At 31.7% G+C, this 22,855-nt stretch overlaps 2 protein-coding genes and 1 pseudogene across 2 annotated transcripts; 2 read left to right on the forward strand and 1 right to left on the reverse strand.

Annotated features, from left to right (window-relative positions):
- Positions 1-395: 395 nt before the first annotated feature.
- LOC114403547 (scarecrow-like protein 8) lies at positions 396-2,585 on the reverse strand. The gene has a single exon (XM_028366566.1). The coding sequence runs from the start codon at positions 2,434-2,436 to the stop codon at positions 652-654; it is 1,785 nt and encodes a 594-aa protein (XP_028222367.1). The 5' UTR covers positions 2,437-2,585; the 3' UTR covers positions 396-651.
- Positions 2,586-8,981: 6,396 nt separating this feature from the next.
- LOC114402459 lies at positions 8,982-11,019 on the forward strand. Its single transcript, XM_028365033.1, has 5 exons — positions 8,982-9,110; positions 9,596-9,687; positions 9,787-10,248; positions 10,495-10,544; positions 10,627-11,019. Exons 2-5 carry the CDS (start codon positions 9,630-9,632, stop codon positions 10,816-10,818), a joined length of 762 nt encoding a protein of 253 aa, XP_028220834.1. The 5' UTR covers positions 8,982-9,110; positions 9,596-9,629; the 3' UTR covers positions 10,819-11,019.
- A 1,621-nt stretch (positions 11,020-12,640) lies between these two features.
- LOC114404010 lies at positions 12,641-12,815 on the forward strand (annotated as a pseudogene).
- The last annotated feature ends 10,040 nt before the right edge of the window (positions 12,816-22,855 follow it).

A 22,855-nucleotide genomic window follows, 5' to 3' on the forward strand; every position in this document is an offset into this window, starting at 1 on the left:
GGTAATTAGATTCACAAACCCGTCGGATCAGCTCATATTGGAGGCCGGATAACTCATTTTATCACCTATGATGACAAAAAAAACTGCCATAATTGTATTTATTTAGCATAGTTATGAAAATAAATAGTAATATTATGTCATATATGTGAATATTTATCCAAAATTATACTTTTTAAAAATCATTTAAAATAAATTTTATTTACATTTACTCAAATACTCTTTTTGTGCTTTACAAATTTACCCTCCAGCATAAATGAATCAAAAAACTATAAATGTAATCTCAAAAAACAAAAGACACCCTAATTAGATGACAGAAAGTATCCTACAATGCATACGAGTCACATAAATTTGGCTCTCTTTACCAAACTGCAACTAACATCTTTCACACACCCAAGTGATGGTTATAAAAGTACATAAATGAATCATTATATTCATAAATGCTGCATCAAGTCACATAAATTTTCTCGGAATCCAAACACTTTTTACTATGGCTTGGTTGGGAGAAGGAAGAGGAGTGGGGTATACTTTAACACAATTTTCCAACTCTATGGTTTTTTTAGCTTTCCATAATCTCTATGTAACATTAAAATATAATAACAATGTGTATACAATATCCATAGAAAATAAAAAGTAAAAAGTAGAGTTAACTAATTAACACCAAGCAGATGCGACGGTGAGAGTTCTTCCCATCCAGCCAAAGCAAATCCCACCGTTCTCTACTTTTACCGCGACTCGGTTCCCAGCGCCACCGAGTCGCGCTTTGATCGACTCAGCGACTCGCTGACTCAGCGGCTTCAACATGAACCCAGCCATGCTCATACGCGCTCGCCACTTCCCAAACACCTCGCACCGTTCCACGCGGTTCCTTCCTTCGCACGCCACCGAGTTCCCCAGCTTCCGACTCAGTCCCTCCTCGATCCTAACTCGCGCCGAGTTCTCTCGCGCCATCGTCGACTCGAGCGAGTCAAACAGCGCGCCGTAATAAGCGCACAACTCCGACACGCGCGCCACGAACGGCGCCGTGTTGGCGTTCGCCTCCTGCTCCACTAGCGTCACCACGCGCGGCGCGAGTGCCTTCACGCGCCGCAGAAGCTCGTCGCGTGGGTTCTCCGTGGAGACGCTCTCGTCAGGCATTCTATAAAGCTTGTACGCAAAGTTCACCGCCAGCGCCTCGTCCGCGTCGCAATCCAGCGACTCGCGAGTCAACTCGGCGATTCTCCGAATCAGCACTTTGAATTCGAAACCAATCCCTAGCTTCTCCGCGTGTCTCCCCAGCAACAAGCCCACGCTGTTCAGCCTCTCGTCGGCGCCGTTCTCCACCACCGCGACGATCTTCACGGCGGACGGAGCTCCCTTCCGCCGCGCCGAAAGCTCGTGGAGAAGGCTCACGTATTGGTTCCCGTCGCCGATATCGAAATCCAGCACGCACAGCTTCCCGTTCTCGGTTAATGCGGATTCGAGGATTGCGATGTTGGCGACCATGCGCGCGACCTTGAAGAAGAGCGAGTGTTCGAATAGTAACTGAGTTGACTCGGCGTGTTCTATGCTGAACAATTCCGCTACCGGTGGTGGACACTCGACGTGATTCATCCGCGATTTGAGCGCGGAAACCATGCAATTGATGAAGCGTTGATCCGAATTCTGCAATAATCGGGTTAGGATCTCCGTCGCGGTATCGAACCTGCCTTCTGAAATTGCGATCGCGGCCTCCGTTAGGGACTGTTTGGAACTGGTGGATTCCACGGAGGAGTTGGAGGACGTCGTAGAGGAAGTGGGAGACGAAGACGTGGGTTTCTGCGGAGTGATTAGGTTTTGTATTGTGTGTGACCATTCGGAAGTGGTGGTGGTGGTGGTAATGACCGAAACGGCGTCGCCTTGTTCGTCTTCATTGTCTTCTAGAAGCTGCTTTTCCAACTCCTGGAGGCGGCGGTCTATTGAGTTCTTCTCCAGTTCGTGGGGTGCGGTTAGTCTGCTGCGAACCGGAGGGAAATAATTTGTGTTGGGGAGGATCGAATTCGTAACCGGTTGTTGTTGTTGCGCGTTAACGGCGTTAGGGCGAAGGTGGTGGAGAAGGGGAAGGCCGTAACGATTTGACGGAAAGGTGGATAATTCTGTGTGTTGGAAAGTTCTGGGCTTCACAGAACGAAGTAGATAGTTTGAAAGGAGTGGGTTATTGTTGTTGTTGTTGCTGCTGTTGAGGTTGTGGGTTTGGAATTCGGCGAGGGTGCGTTTCCCGATGAGAGGGGATGGTTGGTGTTGGGCGATGTGGGACGAGGGATTAAGCAGAATTGAAGGTTGGGATCGGTAGAGAGGGCGGGGTGTGGTGGCGGAGTGGTTGTTCATGGTGGGTTGAACCGCCGTGAACTGACTGGGAAATCCTCCTGCTCCGCCGTAGAAATCGGAGGCTCCACCACCTGGGAACCTCGGTGACGACATCCTGCGATCTCTGGCGAAGAAAATAAGGAAGCAACTAAACTAATAGCTTTGGTTTTTTGAGAAACGCATGGGAGAGAGAGAGAGAGAGAGGTTTCTTTCGGTTGAAATGTTGGAGTGATTCTGATGAATATAACGGAGGGGATTTTAAATTCGATTAAGAAAGCGAGCAAAGGGGTTTTCTCTATTCCTTTTATTTTTGAACGGTTCAACTAATGTGAATGCCTCTCTTGCGTTTCAGTTTGCACACGCTTAGATCACTGCCGTTAGATTTGTTCAGATTCGAGAATTCAACTCTCCAACGGACCATGATCAAGAACACAGGAGCCGAAACGCAGTGGTTTCGTATTCAATCATATACCAGCTTCAACTCCTGATTGACAACTCTCCTCGGCTAACGCAACCCAACGCTCACGCGCGCCTTCGAATATTATGTACTTGTCAAGATTTTTTCAGTATCGATTTCATCGTGAAATTATTCTGTCTTTTTATTCACTTTTGACTCATTAATTATAAATATAAATATTAAATATTTATTTTATATTTTAAGTTAATAAATTATTTTTATTTAATATATTTTAATATTAGTTTCATCGTGGAATTATTTTATCTTTTTATTAACTTTTGACTCATTAAATATAAATATTAAATGTCTATTTTCTTTTTTAAGGAAATAAATTTATTTTTAATATTTAATACTTTTGACTCGCTAACTATAAATATAAATATTAAAACAGTTTTATATTATTATTTAATTATAAATTATTATTTAAATTATTTTAAAATAATTATTTAAAAATCAATAAATTTAATATAAGTAATAAATTGTGATTGGATAAGTTTCTAAAATATTTTATACTAGTGTCTTTTCTTTTTTATAATATATTAAATTTTTTATCAGATAATAATATTGGTACGAAGTAATCTTCATCTATGTTAGAAATATATATATTTTTTTCTAACACAATTTATTTCATATGTAAGGATTAACCAAAATTTAAATAATAGAGTAATCGGTTAAGAAAAATAAGTTGTTACTACTTGTGTAAATTATTATTGGTAAATAATTTATTTCTAAAATTAATATTTTAGCCTATAGATACAATGCACAAAATAAATATATATTTTTATAAAATTTAAAATTATAATAAATGTTTTTATCATATAAATTAATTTTTGGATTTAGATAAACAAATTATATTGCAATAATTTAATTTTTAATAATTTATAATTTTTTAAAAAAGTTGAAATGTAAGTTATAAACAAAGACAAAAAGGATTGATTGAAATAGACAATAAGTTTTAAAAAAATTAAGAGTACGAATGAAAAATTTATAGCAATTTTTGAAATGGCCAATATTTTTTTGGAATAGTTGTTAGATGAAGTTAAATGTGAAATTAAAATTAAGAAATATATTTAAAAATAAAAAAATTAAATTAAATGTTCAATATGTAGGATTAGGATAAAATTGGCTTAACGAGAGTGAATAACTCCTAAATAACTTTTATTTAATAATAGTTCCTACAAATTTTCAATCAAGGACGATGATCATTCATTAATAACACTATTTTTTATTATTTTTTGTAATTTACTTTTATTTATAAATTTTACTTAAATTACCCCAATTCTATACTAGTCATCCCTAATATTGGTAAATTGAAAAGCTTAATAGGAATTTTATTTATTTTCAATGAATAAAATAACATAATTACAGTGTACTGTATTACCTCAATTCTATAATAGTAATTCCTAATATTGGTAAATTTAAAACTTTAATAGGAATTTAATTTACTGTCAATAAATAAAATAACATGACAAAATAATCAAAACTTATTAAATGTTTATATCAACATATTTGTTGTTGACCGCTTGTATAAATTAAACTCAATTTAAAAATGTACCTCTAATAAAGTAAAAGATAAATAAATTAATTTTTAATAACAAAGTATTTTGTGTTTTTCTCTCTAACACTCACTCTCTCTGAATTTGTTGAATGTTATTCAAAAATATCAATTTTAGTGGATAACATTTTTATTTAATGATTTAGAAGTGATATTCATCAAATTTTATATTTCTTAATAAAATTTTTTCAATGGCAAAGAGAGTATTAAAAAGATAATTATCAAATAAAGTATAGTTGGTATTTCTCTTTATTTTCTAGGCAAAATTTGTTTAACCTAAAATAATTTTATACTATATATAAATCAATATTTCTCCAAAAATATCCAAATTATATTTTAATATGGGACTTAATCCCCAAATTGTCAAATTAGTATCCATTATGCATAAGAGAACTTTCCACAACTCAATTTTTCACATTTCTCATTTAGATACTTGTAACAAAAAGTTTAAAATGGTTTTATTCATCCTTAGGAATTAGGAATTATGATTTTCAAGAATCATAATTTCTAGGAATGAAAATATTAAATATTTCCTAATTCTTTTCAATTAATGTTAATTATTAGTTTATAATAAAAAAAATTGAACCCAAAATTATTTTCCTTCTCTTTTTAACCATCAAAATAATCTTATAATTCCTTAATTAAATTAGTTAGCTTGTAAGTCTTTAATTTTTCACCTAGTTTATCATATTAAATAATTTAATAAGCTATTTTTATTAAGCATGTGTTATTAAGTTTAAATATTAAGTATGTAAGTGTATTAAATATTTAGAATTATTTATACCACGTAGTAATCTTGTTAACTTGAACATAATCATCTTCTATTTTAAAAATACATGAAATAATCTAAAAAAAAAGAAAAAGAAATGAGTAGATGGATGAAACAGGAGAGAAGTTAGAATGCGAAGGGAGAAGAAACATGTCAGCGAAGACAAGTGCGTGCGAGAGGCGCGTGGGAAGGAAAGGAAGTGTATGTGTTGAAAAAATGTTGTACTTTGTGGGAATGAAAACGAATGGATCTTATTCTATTAATTACTGATTAATATGTTAAAATTACAATTGATGGATGGTATTTAAGTTTAATTATTAGCAAAAAAATTTAATCAAGTATTATTTATCTTTCAGTCAAATTTTAGATTATTCAGAATTTTTTTCTTTTAATTAACTGGAGGTTTAATAAAATGTTTTTAGAATGGATCTCTATTCGGAAGCGATCAGCAGAGAGACTGAGTTAAGAGGACAGTAATGACTTACAAAGCAATGCTTCTAAATTGGCACACGACACATACAAGAAAAAAAGCAACCGAAGAAAGAAACCCATGACCGCGAGGACGAAGGTCATGACGTGGACCAATGAAAACCCGCGGTCAAGCGAACTAATTTTTAAGAATGAATGACCGAGTGAGGCAAAAACATTACAATAAATTAATTAAAGAAAATTCCTATCTCCAACTAATAAACTATTTTAATTATACCACCAATCTGCCCATACTGCATTATATTATTTTAAGAATGAATGATTTGAAGTCTATATATGTGTGTTTTTTTAATACCTTGAGATAAAAAGTTATTTTATAAATTTTTTAGTAATAAAAATTAAAGATTTTTTCTTATTTTCATTTGTTTGATTTTTTTAAATCAAACATGCAATAAAAATATTTGTTTTATTTGTTATCATAATTTTTTATGAGTCAAATGAATCATTTGTATCAAATAAAAGAAATATGATTTTGTTATCTTTAATTTTATTATTCACACCAATCAAAATGGGAGACTTGAATATTACACCTCCCTGTATGTATCTCACATCTTCCATTTTTTCAAAAACCTCAACCTATTCCTTCTTTTTTTTTTTTCCCCTCCTGCAGCATTTGTGCACCCTTCCATTCATTCTTCTCTTCTTCCCGCAATGCACCTTGCTTTCCAATTCTTATCTTATTCTCCAACTCAAGTCTTCTTCCAACAACGATCAAAGGTTCTAACACAAAAGTCCTTCTCCTCCTCCAAATCTCCACATCATCCACGTTTCAACGCTTTTCGTTCACATTATGGACATGTTTTTAGAACATGTTTTTTGGAACGACTTATTTTGCTTATAAAATTACCATTATGGAAAACTATTTTCTAGAACACCTTTTCAAAAAATAAAACTATTACAGAAAACCTATTCTGAAGTGCATTTGTTGCTTCCGAAACAACCATTCTAGAAAATAGTTAGATCACTTTCAAAATAGGTGTTCCGAAATAGTTATTCCGAAATACCTATTTTGGAACACCTATTATGGAATAGGCATTCTGAAACACCTATTTTCAAAACAAGTATGAAATAGCTATTCCGAAATAGGTGTTTTGAAACACATATTCTGGCACCTATAGACCTTCCCTACTAGAATCCAACCCCCACCACCAAAACCATAATCCAACACCTAACCAACTCGCCACCAAAACCAAAACCCAATCCCCACCCATGCCAAAAGAGACGAAAGAAACTTACTTACCTTTAATGGTGACAAGTAGGCTACAGGCGGATGGGAGATGTTGTCGTCGTGGGAAAGGAGCTGTTAAAGTAGGTTTTTGAAGGAGGGAGGTGACAAGGTTGAAGTTGTTATTCATTAAGGGTAATTTAATAACTTCAAATGTGATTGGAAGGTGAAGTATCAGGGTGTAAGATTCAATTCCCTCCAATTTGACCCATTTTTTTTATTTAGGCCTCATTTTCTTTTGCACAGCCGGTTAGGTAAGTCCATCAAGTTGAACTCATTTTGATAATTTTATATTTAATTAACTAAGTTAAACTCTTTTGATAAATATAAATTTTTTATCCATAAAAATAAAAAATAAGATTTACAATAATTCATGCACTCCGTTTAATAAATTGAGTCAACCCAAGAGTCCAAAAGGTTAGGTTGAGCCAAAAGTCCATACATAATTTAGGACTGGACTAGATCAACTTATTTTTATGTTTGATTAGATGAATAGTGTTGGATTATTGGATTTGATAATTATTATAATTAAATAATATATTGAATTTTTATCAATTTTGAAATACATGAATTTTATTTTTACGGATTAAAAATTCAAAATAATATTTTATTAAAAATACAAATAATTTATGATTTAAAATGTTTTATATGCTAAAAAATATTTTGCTAATAAAAGAGAACTTTGCCGCCTATATCTAACTATTCTATTATTTCTTCTAGGTGTCTTTTATTTTTTTATGCAAAAGACATCACTAGCCTGAACACCTCTATGTAGAATGTTTTTCATTAAGTTGTGTGTAAGCCTGAACACCATCACTAGACATCACTAGTCTTTTATTTTTAAAATTTAAGATTTTATATTATTCCACTATTTTCTTAATTTTTTAAATAATCGGTATTACTTAAATATTATATTTTTTTTTGTTTTTAAAATTTCAAACTATCCCACTACTTGTTTTAATTTATTTTGAAAAACTTGAAATGTGGTTTTTTAAAAAAAATATAAAAATTATTTTTCCAACAATAAATAAATATACGATCATGTTTGTATTTTTTGTCTTTAATTTATATACAATATAACATAATAGAAGTGAGAATACAAAGACATATTTTTTTTGGGTTGCAAATGCCCTACTTCTTAGGGCATGGCATGGGTAATTTATACCTTATATCATTAATTAATCAACTACTAATATTTATGAAATTTCATTATTATGTAGTAGCAGAAATAAAGATGCTATCGCACTTATGTGTCTATATTTCTATTACACTATATAATTTTTATATTTATAATATATTTTTTATTATATATTGAAGTGTATATTAATTTTATTTCAATATATTTTTTAAATACATGTTGGTTTATATGAATTGTCTTACTTCTAAATTTTACTAAAAGAATATCTAAGTTTAATAATTAGTAAAATAGAGAGTTACCTTAATTTTATCATGGTTTTTATTTTAAAAGATTTATATTAAAAATTAATGAAAATGTTTAAGATTAATATACAATTTGTATGAATGAAGAAAAAGGAACGGATGAAAGAAGATGGTAGGTACCAAAAGAAAATTATGTTGCTTTTAAAAATTGTTTAATATAAGAATGATTACTCAATATCTAATATAAGTATAAATATTTAAATTTATTCACTGATTAAGAAATTTTCTTTTCAAAATCAAATATATATATACACATATAAAAAAAAAATATGTAAAATAAGATGTTAATAAAAAAAATTAACCAATAAAAATGGAGGAAGTTATTATTTTTTTCTAATGCAAGTAGAAAATTAAACAAATAATTGAACCGAAAACCCCATCTCCTAAACTGAAATATAAGAGTAATTACTCAAATTTATTTACCGACTCAAAAATTCTCTTTCCTAAATTATATATATATATATATATATATAAAATAAAATAAAATAAAATGTTAATAAAGAAAATTGACCCACAAAAATGAAGGAAATTATTGTTTTTTCCTAATACAAATAAAGAGTAAAACAAATAATTTGACCGAAAAGCCTCCTGTCTCTTGAACTGAACCGAAAAGCAGTGAGATGGCAAAACAACGGTAAGAAATAGGGTGAGTATTAAAGTAATTGTATTTCTTTACGAGGGACAATAATGTAAAAGACTAATAGTTACCGTTGAAACCCATTGCGTTCATATAAAGATGCGGTTTGTGCCAAAGCCAATTTTCAAAGTGATCAACGAATAGAGAAAGAAAGAAAGCGAAATCAAATTGTTAGAGAAACGCGAGTTAATCAAGAAATCAAAGAAAGCGTTACTTGTAAGTTTTCGTTTTCTTGTGTTACGAGATTTTTTTATTTTATTTACTTGCATGCGTGTTGGGTTTATCTGCTTCTCTGTAGTGTAAAGGAAGATTTTGTTTCATTTTTTTTTCGTTCAGTCAGGTTGGAAGAAGAAAAACTGAGAGGGTTTTGTGGTTCTTGGAATCTAGGGTTTCGTTTTGGTTTGGAAAATTGAAATCTTGAATGATTATAGTGTTTGTCTGGTTCATTTAATTGAGCATTTGCAACCAAGAATCACAGGAAATATGTGATGTTCAATATTAGGGTTTTATGTTTTTGGGGCTTGTTTTAGATTTACCTTTTTACTTACTCCAGTTTGATGAGATGAAGGATCTAGTGAAAATTTAAAATCTTGAATTTGGTTCCAAGTGATGATTTTGGGATTTATTGATTTTTCTTTTAAAATGAGAGAGAGGACTAGAAGTACAAAGTTTATGGTTTAACCCTTTCACAATATATGCAGGACGTTCGTTTGAACATTAACAACATTAACACAAATGGCAACACGAACTGGTCGCTTGTTTCAAAATCAAAACCTCAATGTCCACGTTAATGGTATTGTTCTGGTTCTTTTGGTTTAAAAATGTTCCATCAATAATTGCTTCTCTGGTTGTTTGTACCATGCCTATGATACAATTCTTAATGCTGGTGCAGGAGGAGGAACTGTTTCTGAGAAGGCTGATTTAACAGGACAGAGGAAAGTTAGGGCTGGGGGAAGAAAACCACTTGGAGATCTATCCAATGCAGGGAACCTCATCAACCATTTTGATGGAAAGAAAGGCCTTGATGGTTCATTGTACACGGGCAAACCCTCTGTTAGTCAGGCACAGGCACCGAAATTGCACAAGTCAAAGAATCTTGAAAGTGACAAAAGAATTCCAGCTTCTGAGAAATCACTCACTCGTAGCAGGAAAGCACTTTCTGACATTTCAAACTCAGGGAAGCCACAGGTTCCTGAGATAAAAAATAAGAAGACCCTGAAACCATTAGAGGAATCTCTTCCTCCCAGTGCAATTTCTGAAGAACAAATCTTGCACGATCATAAGAAATGTATCAAATCACAGTTTGAAACTGCAGATGTGCATCAGTTTTTTAAGACTGTTGGACTTGAGGATGGTAATTACATTTATATATTCTATGTGGTGCATTTTTTGGCTTTTAACTTGGGCTACTTTGATTATATTTTTTGCTAACTGGTTGGACTTTGAGAATGGTAATGTTGTTCATTTTGGCTTTTTAACTTGGGCTACTTTATACTTCGATTATTGTTTTTGCTAACTGTTGGACTTCCAGAATGGTAATGTTGTTCATTTTGGCTGGTACTTGGTTTTTACTTATTCATTGATTTATGATCACATTCAGATGATCACATGGCAATTTCCTTTGAGCTGTCTGGAATTAGTAAACAGAAGGTTTGTTTGCTTTCTCATGTTTCTCCTCGTCTTTACATATCCTCCCCGCTATTGTTTTCTAACTATTTGTCCATCGTTTCAGTCTGAGAGTGCATATTTGGAGTTGGAGGAGGTACCTGAGTGGTTGCCTGAAGTGCACTCTCTATCTGTTCTGCATGGTGGTTCCCCAGCAGTACACTGCAAGACTCCAGGCTTGTCAAGTTACAGAACAATGTGGAATGACTCTACTGTCAATTTCAAGTTGATAGAGACACCAAAATTGTCCAAAAAATGATTTTTCCCGCAACAATGTAAAGAACTTGATATGGTGAGTAGTATGATTTTTGTGCCACAGATGTGTTGGCAATGATCGTGGTATTTTTTCGGTAGACATGTTTTGTTCATCTTAGACATATTTTGTGCCACTGATGGTGTTGGCTCCTATGTTTCTATTGCTGATTTCGTCATGACAAATTAAAAGGTACTTTCGCTAAAATCATTGTTAATACCGAGTGATTGGTCCGTCCCTATGGGTTCACACGCGGTAACGGGAAATTCATTCCACATATTATCCAAAATTTAATTTGGTTAAAAGGAATTTCTGGTAACTGGGATGTACTATCCGATTACGGTCACCACTATGAAGCATAACTAAAGAATCAATTCTACTTCTACCTACAACAAATTAAAAGGTACTTCCGCTAAATTCATTGTTATACTGAGTGATTGGTCCGTCCCTATGGGTTCACACGCCATAATGGAAATTTCATTACACATTAATATTTCTCACCATAAAGTTAATCCCAATACACTATAAAATCATTTGTCGTGACTCGTGAGCGATGGAGCATTACGATTTCTTTACTAGAGGGATGGCATTGTAAGGAGCATTATGCCCTAAACTGTTGCTAATACTTGGTTATTTCAGTGCTCACCCTTCAATGGTCATGATACATTTCCCTGCTATATATGAAGTGTACCTTAAACACTTGTGAAATCCAACTAAGCTGCATCCAAATTACCACCACCACCTTTATACAATTGGTAACCCTTGCTGCAGCATTGGTTACTCCTACTATTAGATTGTAAGTGGAAACTATAACGGTATGTAATTGTGTCATTGTAATTTGAACATACAAAACATTTGGTCATAAAGAGTGATTTGTTGCATATATATCACTATATAATTTGTGCTTGCATCGGTACTAAATCAATAAATCTATATCAAATGCTTCCGTGCAGCTTTGTCTATTACATGGAACAGCACATTATAGACCTTAATTCTCACTCTGAACCCCCTGCTATGTTGCACATTTGTAGAAGTAATTCTCATAGGAATGTGCTAGAATTTTTTATATACTGCCAGCATATACAGAAGCTACAAAATTTACTTCTACCAGCTACTTGGTTTCACAAATGCATATCTCTACCGGAATAAAAAATCACAAAAAAAAAGAAGCAACATATGCACATAATAATAGTATCAACAGGTCATGCAATCAAGTGGCAGGATGGCCTGGCTAAGAATGCTCTGATGCATAAGGAAGATTACCATGTGTTTGATTTTGAAACATAAAATATGCAGAATCTACATAGGGTAAAAGAAATGTAATACCAAGGTGAATATTCTGGGGATAGATAAATCAAGTATATGGGGTTTAGCTTAAATCCAAGATAGGTTTTGAATTGTGCTTGTGTGTAGTCTCTGATGTCCTCATTCTTCAATTACAAAGGCTATTCAAGCATTTAGTGCATAATGAGGTGGTGGAGTATTGTATTTGTATGGTAAGAGAACTCTCGCTAGGTGGGGAATTGAAGATTCAACGCTTTAAACCTGACAACTATATATTTTACAGACTCTGTTAGGAGAAGTGGAATTATTGTTTGTCTTTACCATGCAGACCAAAGAACACCCAGCCTCAACTCTCAATCAACCACTCGAAATTGTGGATTCTTTTAACTTTTTAATTCCCTCATTCCTCCATGTTACTTGCGCTCAGCAGCGTTAAAGGAGAAGTTGTTCAGGAAAAGTACTCATGACTAAGTCCCATGCTGTTTAGAAGACAGCTGTTTCCCAACTCTTGATATAAAACAAAAATTTCAAACCTGAAGAGCTCATAGCTTTCTCGGCCTTTTGGCTAGGATCAAGTGTAGTATCTTATCAGTTTAGTATTTGATATGTGGGCATATCAAATTAATTTTTAAGGGGAGGGTCCAAAGAGCTAGCTTGCTAGTGGGAATCTCAGGCATCGCCCATATCTTGCACTATTGCATGGGCCTGGTGCACCCTACAAGGTAAATACGTACGTTTCCTATTGTTAGGTTGTTAGGTTGTTAGGTTTGAACATGTCTGGCTGAGGATTAAGTTACATTTGTCTTGATTAGGTTGAGTTGTTTTAGTGTCTCAGCACATGCTACCATTAAAACCATTAGGTTAAATTACTGAAAATAATAAGACTCGAATTTTTGACAATTAATAAGTACGACGTTTGACAAAATTTAAAGAGATAAAAGATTTAAAGATTAAAAAAATAGAAGATAAGATAGATGAGAGATTTTAAGGTAAAATATAAGAAAAATAAAAGATAAAGATAATAATAACACGTTTGAATGCTTAAAGATAAATTCAAAATTTAAAATATGTTGGTGCTTAACATGTGAAAACTATCTGTGATGCAATTTTAATAATTTTTCTCCATCTAATGTTATCCAAGTTTCTACCCACATCTATTATGATACTTTATCTTTGGTTTTCAGCATGAAGAGCCTAATTTATCTATTCATGAGCTTTTAGTGCATTAAAAATAATTAAAAAATAGCAACTTGCCTCAAATTTTCGGTTCTTTTTGTGGAAATTGTAAATATTTTCATTCTTGTATGAATTTATAAAGTAGAAACTCCATTTTTCTAAACAAATGTTGAATTTAATTTAGTTTGTAGGCTAAAGAAGAGAAGGTGTGAAATACTGCTGATGAACTCGCTTAGCGAGACAGATTGGCTAAGCGAGTCTCATCCGCTTAGCGAGGCAGCCAGCTCGCTTAGCGGATGCAAAACCCTAGAAGAGGATAAGTCAGAGATCAGCGCGTAACCAGCCTGCTCAACGAGGTCGTTGTCTTTACTTGTGCTTAGCACGTCCAGGCTCGCTTAGCGGATATTCACTTACTCTTGCTTAGCGAGACATGCTCGCTGAGTGCGCCTTTGTGTGCTGAGAAGTCCAAAAGCCTTTAAAACACTGCGATGGTGGGAATGAAAGGGCACCAAGCATATACTACGTGAAAAGAGAGAGAAGAAGGCACTGAAGCTGGAGAGAAGACATTTTTCTTCATCCTTTACCATTTTCTTTCACAAAAATATTCATTTCTTCTTTGTATTAAGTCCTCCTTGTTAATGGAGGGCTAGGAACTTCATTGTTGGGGAGTTATTCTATTGAACACTCTTAATGTAAACTTCTAACTATCTATTTAATGTTATTTTCTGGTGTTCTTTGCTTCTATCTGCACTTATTTTACATGCTTGTGGCTTAATCATCCATTTGTATGTTAGTTAGGTTTTTGAGTGTTGGAAAATGCTTGAAAATCTTAGAACTTGATAGAGCAGCTAGAGGTCTGTGTATCTAGGAATAGAATGCAGTAATCTAGTATATTTTGTACTGTGTGCATATTGTAACTCTTTTAGAATGAGTTTGTTGAGGAATCAAGAATAAAAGCTAAGAGAGTTAGGCTCATTCTTGTGAGGAATCATGGTCTGAGTAAATAGGTGGTGCAAGAGCGCTAGAATAGCGTTAAATAGAGAAAAACTTTTTAATACGCCAAGAGAAAGTTCAGTAGAAGATCCCCGACGCTTTCACCTTGATATTTATTGCATTTCAAAGCTTTGATTTTATTTCGTCATTGTTTAGGTAGCATAATACATTAGAGAAAATTAAACCATTAATGAACCTTTTATCTGATTTCCAAAGTTAAAAGTGTTTACATACTGAATATACATAATCTAAGTGAAACAAATTCCATGTGGATACGATATTCGGTCTTACCGTTTAAATACTACTTGTGAAAATTGGTACACTTGCCAATAGGTCTTAACACTCTCCCAAATTCCTTTGTAAAGAGAAAATAGTAAATCACATTAAGAATAAAGATGCATGAAATAGACTAAACAAACATCACTCTATTCTTAGTAATGATTTTATTTAGATGTCATTTCTCAGTTCTTTAGAAAATAACCATTTTCTAATTCATCACTTCCTAAACAATGCATGAGTATGGGTGATCAGACCATAATCAACAACAATAAAGGACAAAAAGGAACAATAAAAATCAGAATTGCATTAAATAAATAGTAAATAAGAGTTACATTACAAGAGGTTGCTCTGCCAGACTCCTAACAATGGGGGTTTAGCCTCTCATAATCATGAGAAGCTTTACACTTTAGGGGTTGATGAAGATAAAAGAAGAAGAGGGATGAATAGAGGAGGAGAAGGACATAATGGATATAGAAAAAGGATTTCCCCTATTTAAGATACTCACACAGACTTTGGATGTATTCATTAAAGAGTTCTGAGTCTCGGTGTATCTTTCTCCTTTGCTTCCTATTACTTTTATAGGCCTAAGGTAGATTAAAATTCACGCGATTTCGAACTAAGCTAGCTTTCTGGGCTTTGCGAGTATGGCGGTGATCATGCGCTTAGCGCAAGATTTGTGCTAAGTGCGTCTTTGAACTTCTTTAAGGGTCTTCTTCGCGCTAAGCTTGTGTTGACCCAATCTTCAAGTTTTTGCATCAATTTTTCCTCAAAAACACTTGTAATTTTCTTCTTTTGAATCTTGCTGGTAAAAAATTAAAATGATATTAAAATCCTTATTATTTCATTAAAAACAATAATAAAGTAGATAAATTTTAATTATTCTTAATCAAAATTGACTATCAATTAAACCCAAATTTTGCAGTTATTAACAATATAAGCTATAACCCTTAGACTTTTTAGCATATCCAATGAAATACCCACTAATAGTTCTCAAGTCTAGTTTATTCTCTTGTGAGTTATAAATTCTCACTTCTGACATGCATCCCCAAACATGTATATGTCGTAAACTAGGTTTCCAACATTTGAATAACTCAAAAAGGTGTCTTTGAGACAACCTTGGTCAGAACTCTATTTAATATATACACAATTGTCTTAAGTGCTTCAATCCACAAGAATTGAGGAAGTTTTGCATTATTCTCCATACTTCTCACCATGTCCATTAATGTTCGATTTCTTTTTTTTGCCATACCATTATGATTTGGAGAACCATGCATAATGTATTGGGCAACAATCCCATGTCCTTGAAGAAATTTCACAAGTGGACCAAGTGCTTGTCCACTTTTTGTGTACCTACCATAATACTTTTTACCTTTATCTGATCTCACAATCTTAATTTGTTTTCCACATCATTTCTTTATTTCAACCTTAAAAAATTTAAAGGTGTCCAAATCTTCATCCTTAAAACAAAGTAAGTAAAGATACATATATTGTGAGTAATCATCTATGAAGGTGATAAAGTATCTCAGACTACTCACGTCCATGTATGGAAAACAAATATTTGTATGAATTATCTCTAGTAGGTTTGAACTCCTTTTTGCACCAGTTTTAGACTTGTTAGTTTATTTACCCTTAATGCAATCCACACAAGTTTCAAAATCAGAAAAATGTAACGTACTAAGTATCCTATCATTTACTAATCGCTTAATTCTCTCAATGGAAATGTGTACCAATCTCTTATGTCACACCACATCATTTTAACCTAGTTAAAACATGCATAGAATTATAAGCAATGTTGTTTTGTAATTTAATAGAGTAAAGATCATCACACAATTCACTAAAACCAACAATTTTAGATTTATTTGTCAAAGTAAAACCAGAATCTAAAAAATTAAAATAAAATCCCAAAGGTACAAGTCTTGAAATAGAAATCAAGTTCTTAAAAAAACTTGGAACATAAAAAGTCTTTTCTAAACGTAGAATAAAACCATTGCTTAAAACTAAATTGCATATGCCAACGACCTCTAGTTGTGAGCCCATCTTGCTCCCTGAATACTACTTACTTTCCATTGGTTTCCTTAGGTTTTTCGTATCCTACAAGGTATTAGAAACATGTATCGTAGAACCAAAATCAATCCACCGTGTGTTATGATTAACATTAACAATATTAGATTCATAACAAACAAAAACAAATGGAGTACCTTTCTTTTTAAGCCAATTCTTAAACTTTGGACAATCTTTCATCATGTGTTTCTTCTTCTTGCAAAATAAACACTTTGAGCTTCATGGATGAGAATTGCATTATAAGGGTGTTGACAAGGAATTTATCAAATGTAGCAAATTGTTCATTTATAACTTTTAATAAATCATTGACTTTATTATGCTGGTTGATAGAACCCCGGATACCAATAGAAATGTTGGTCTTTTTAAATAAATTTACTATTTTTTTATTTTCCAATCGCCTAAAAAATTTATATGAAGTCTCTTTACACTACCCCAAATTCATTTGTTTATTGTCTAAATTATAAACTATGATGACATTATTTGATAATTTAATGTTATTTTTAATCTATTATATATTATCAATATTAAATTAATTATTTAAAAATTTAAAACAATGAGAGAATTTAACATTTAAATGAAAAAAGTATAAAAATAAAAAAATTCAAAACATAAAAGGTCAAAATAAAACTTTTAAAATTTAATGTATCAAAACGAAATAAAATTAGAACTTAATGGACCAAAAAATATATTAAATCTAATTTGATTGATGATTTTTTTAACTACAATGAATATTAATTATATATAATTATATATTATGTCTTAGAAACATAATTTTCTTAAAATACTTTCATTAGTAAATAGTATGATTTTTAAAATGATATTTAATTATAAGAGAATTAGAATTATTCACTACTAAATTACTTGTAAAACCTTCCATTGAATAGTCTTCTATATGAAATAAATTATGAATAAATATAAATATACCACTTATTATACTTGTCACTTTTTTTTAAATCTTTTTATCTCTTTTTCTTCTATCTCATACTTTTAGGATTTACGTTTTTATCATTATCAAGTTGTAATATAATGTCAAAAAACGAATTAGCAAATTTTTCTCTCCAATAAAAAAAAAATTGCTTCATTTTTTAGCAATAAAGCATACTTATATATGTACATAGATAGAACCAAAAAATATACAACATATAATATTTGCTAGTTTATTTGTTTCATGACTTCCACTCAATATATTACACCACGCACACACACAAAGTGCTTTCACTGGCTAATCAATATTATTCACAATTTAATTAACAACAGACCAATTGGAAAATGTAAAACATACAAGCAGCCATATTGATACATATGCTGATGGATTCAAGCTTTCACGGGGTCTACTTCTGTTGACATAACTTTTATTTAATGAAAATTAAATTATTAATGTAGACATAGTAAATTTTTATGCCCAACAACTTGTAGTGAAGCCTCAAGGTTTTATTCTTAAAAGACGTTTTCAAGAATTAAGGGAAGAGGATGTTATATATATAAATTATCTTATTCTTGATTCTTAAGTGATGTAAACTATTTTAGTGTATCAAAATAATAACCCCCAAGTTAAGGTTAACGGGCTTCAAGGCCATCGATATGAGATTATTTTAGTGTACGGGAACAAAAGTTTAGGTCTCTCATTAAACTTATTGCACATAATCACATAAAATAAGATGTAGAGAGTGTAGAGATGGTGAGTGTAGAAGAAAACCCCAAGCATTGTACGCCTGAACCGAGGAAAGCTGGTCACCCACATGACTAATGCAATTAAACTCGCAATCACCCCAGCTACATTTGATACATATGTCTTGCTCCACTCCATTGGGACATCATCAAAATGCTTATATAGTCACAAGATTAACGCTATGTCTATATTCATGTGCCTTTTTATATTGAATGTGTGTCTACAATCTCCATGCGTGGATACACATCTTCCTATATATGGAAAGAGATAGATGAGATAACTATATGATACGTTATGATATTATCTATTTAGGTCTAATATATTTTTACGGACTGTCTAGGGTTTATAATTCAATTTCTGATGAGAAAATTAGCGGTTATCACTAGAAAATAAGGAAGTTCACATTAAGGTAACCTTATCTTGGTTAAGTAATTTTCTAAGAATGATAACGTCTCAGACAAGTAGAGATCACTTTTTTAATCCAAAGATGATTCAATATGAACTAAAATCAGTGATGAATCCATCCCATTTTTAGAAATTTGAAATTAAAAACAAAAACAAAGAATCAATGTATCACATGTCAGAAATATTTTTTCTTTAAAAATACGTCTAATATAATTTAAGCTGATTAAATAAGATTATTAAAATAAATTAAAACACAAAAAGTACTTTAATCTTTCTCATAAGTTAACAGGAAAAGCTTCTAAAACAAAATTATCACTATAAATTAAAATTCATATATTAACCATTAGTTATATAGTAGTATTGGTATAAACTTTATCCGACAAAAATTTAATTATTAATATAAATATTGTATATCTATACTAATAATTATACTCCCCTCCACTACTGTTTCTTTTTAACTGTTGTATTTTTTTTTAAAAAAATTGTTTTTATTTATCTATCTTTCACAAAGCGCAATAAATATTAATTAGTTATTTATCAATTATACTTTTACTTATTTCCTAATCTTTAATTAATTTATATATGTATTTATTGTGAGATGAAAAGAAAATAAGATAAAATAAAAAACAGATAAATAATTATATGTTGGAATCAAAGAAGATTTATTATATTTTTTAATTTCTACAAAATAATCTTAAAAAACAGATAACAAAGAATGAAAGGAGTATATATTAAATTTTTATACCAACATATAATTATTTATTAGTATGATGTGTTAGACTTAGTTAATAATATCAACAGATGAACTTTTGTCAGACAAATTAAAATATATACTAACCGAGACAACTCTATCAACTAATAATTGCTCTATGATTTTTTGTTTTGCGGTGGATTAAAGTGCTTTTATTCCATGCTTATCTAAATTATGTATCCTTAAACTTTAGTCATTAAATGTGTGGTTAATTGTTTAAGATTGTTAGCGGCTCGAAACTGGTAATTAGCAAATACTAGTATACTAATTAGATATTATCAAAAAGGAGGGACGAACTTATTCTTCGCGATAATAAATTCCTAGCCTCATATATATGGGACCTCAAATGCATGATTGACCATCTTATCATAAACATCCATATGGTTCTGGGGCCGTAGCATTTTATTAATTAAAGGGTTGTTAGTTAGCTAGCTAGGGTTGGCATATGTATGTACCTGTATCATTTGGTGTGTGACGCCCCAATAGATGAAGAAACCTATGGTTGCGCAGCAAAGAGAACATTGGATACATGTCCAAGCCAGATATGGTACTTGATGCTTGACTCAGATGTGAGTCCAACAAGGGGGAGAGTGGCAGATAAAAGCATATAAAGCCAGGTAAAGCCAAAATTCGCATAGGCCAAGGCAAAAAATACACAGCTAACCCTTCTTTAGTTATTTAGGTAATGGTAGTACTGTTGACTTAAGCTTCTGTACTAATCCTGTACTACATACAGTGCTTCTATATGGATGGAAATTTTTGAATTTGGATTGCATACTTGATGGTTTTCGTTAACGATTCTGATTCGTTTAAATATATTTATAATTATTAATTATTGCTCAAACAATTTTAATGAATGAAATAATTTATAGCTTATTCTTAAAAAAAAATGTAGACAACTAGATCTTTTATACATTATTAATTTATTATTGCTTGCCATGATGGATTAAGGAAGTAATATGAATTGTATATGCCATGATAATCCGATCCACAAGACCCAAATTACTTCAACTCAAAAGTCAGCAGAGATAATATTATTAGAATGTCAACCCCCAAAATAATTTGTAATGCAATATGCAAGGAAAAATATATACTTCATCCGTACATGATAATCATTGTGTAAGAAAAAAAATGTTTAAAAACAAATATAATTTTAACTTTTAATATAATATTTATTATTATTTTTCATTGATATTTCTTATAATATTAATGATATAGACAACAAAAAATTAAAATAAATAAATGATAATAAAATTAAATTGTTATTCTCTTTTATTTATTTATTAATTATTATTATTTATATAAAACGACTTTAGTTATAAATTATAATAGAACAAAGAGGGAGGAATATTTTTTCAACAATTTATCGTAGTTTCCTATAACATTCTCCTATATGATAAGTGAAAGACTAATATTTTAAAATACTGTTAGGCATCAAAATAAAAATTACTCTCAACATATATTTTACATAATATTTCCGATTTCTTATATTAATAACTATATGTATTTTGTACCTTATATCAATATTTTTCATTTAAATAATTAAAAAATAAAATAGCATTTTTTTAATGTAAATTGGTGATAGTAAAGTTATAACTTAAGACTTAAACAAAATACTTAAACTCTTCACTACTAGGTGAATCTAGTGGAAAAAAAATATATTTATAAGTATCTAAACGGACATTTGAGAAAATATTAACATTAACATAAAAAGAAATTGTGTGTGTGTAAACTTAACATTCTGGGAATAACAAGGCCCAAGTTGCAATTGCAGTCCCGATCCAAAGGCCACTGCCATCCTGCCCATCCCACACGCCCTTGTTGGGCCTCTAACATTGCTATTTGATGCATCTATCAAAACGAAAAGTCTTCCCCAATTCAAGGATTTCAACAAGATCGATTGCTATATGATCACCACAAAGAATACCGACTCACAAGTGGCAAAACCCATCAACTTGTTCCTTAATTAAGCAAATTAAACGATTTAAAAAAAAAACAAATGAAACTGGGAAACATCAAGCAATGTTGTGACCAAAACAAGACGTTGTTGTCAACTAAATCTAAATAATTTGTCTCCAATAATCCTTAAACACCCTTACTTAGTTTATTGTAATACAAAGTTTTAAATAAAATTATTATTCTAATTCTCCACCATTGTCTCCAACTGTCACTTCCCTTATTGATAATCTGGTATATCAATATGCTTGAGGTGCTTACTATGGTAAGTTATTTTTCTTGTACTTTCTTGCTTCTTCTTGTAATTCAGTAATCTTTAAGTATACTTCAAGCAGGTTAAACTCGATAAAGTCTATATAACTCTATGTCAAGCTCTTTCGTAAACTTAAAATTAAAGGCTGCCTTTAGAAACAAAAAATAACCGAAAAGTATCGATATGTTAATCACATGGATGTAGTCAAAGAGCATGGAAAGAAATCAAAATTACAGTTGACTCAGGACATAAACTTCAGAAAAGAATTTTAAAAAACTCCCGTTTATTATTTCTCAAATTTTTATAGGAAAATTATTTAAGCAGTAATTTTATCAAGAAAAAAGGTTAGCATAAGAATAACACACCTGACATGTGACCTTTTAATACTAAGCAAGTGACTCTAAGCTAAAGTAGTGGCAGAATATGCGCAACGGTATTTTGTAAGAAACGACAACATAAACCATTGCACTAATTAATGCGAAGCATACAAAACAATGGTCCATACACCATATATCAAAAGGGTTAATTAATATTTTTCAGCTTTTACTCCTTGTTAACTCTTTCATTGTATGCAAGCAGTGGTCACTCTCTTTCTTTCTCCTATGTTTCCTTTTTAATTCTTTTAATAATTGCAACTAATAATGATGTCATTTTGTGCAATGCTGAGCTATGGCTTCAAGCAACCATATTTGCCTCTATGCCGACATATTGAAGAAGACCTTAGAGATAGAGGCTTTGAGGCACTAAGCAAATGCCATGTGTGACCTCAATTGCTAAAAAAAAATATACTAATACAAGTGTAAGGAAAAAAATCTAGTGGTATTGACCCATGGCATGTGATGTGTGACATGAAGATTATAAATTCCAGAAAGTGCTGAGCATCATATTAGAGCGGTGCAAAGAATAAATTAATCGGGCACTACCTTGTAAAGCTGGCATGCACCATGCATATGCCTTTTTGAACTGGAAGACATTAACAATTTAATTGTATCCCACTATATCATATCATACGATAAGGCTCTAGAGACGCGTGTAAACTTTATGTGGTTGCCAATTGGAGATTTGAATCGGAAAGGTACATACACAATCTTACCTCTCCTGAGGAAACTTGTCAAATGTGTGAGTGTGACATGTAATCTTTTCGCGGTATGTGAATCCTAGATGTTCACAAAAAATTATTTATGCAGTGTTTTAGTACAAAATTTCATAACGAATT

The sequence above is a fragment of the Glycine soja genome, chromosome 20 (genome assembly GCF_004193775.1).
Source record: "Glycine soja cultivar W05 chromosome 20, ASM419377v2, whole genome shotgun sequence".
Taxonomy (NCBI): Eukaryota; Viridiplantae; Streptophyta; class Magnoliopsida; order Fabales; family Fabaceae; genus Glycine; species Glycine soja.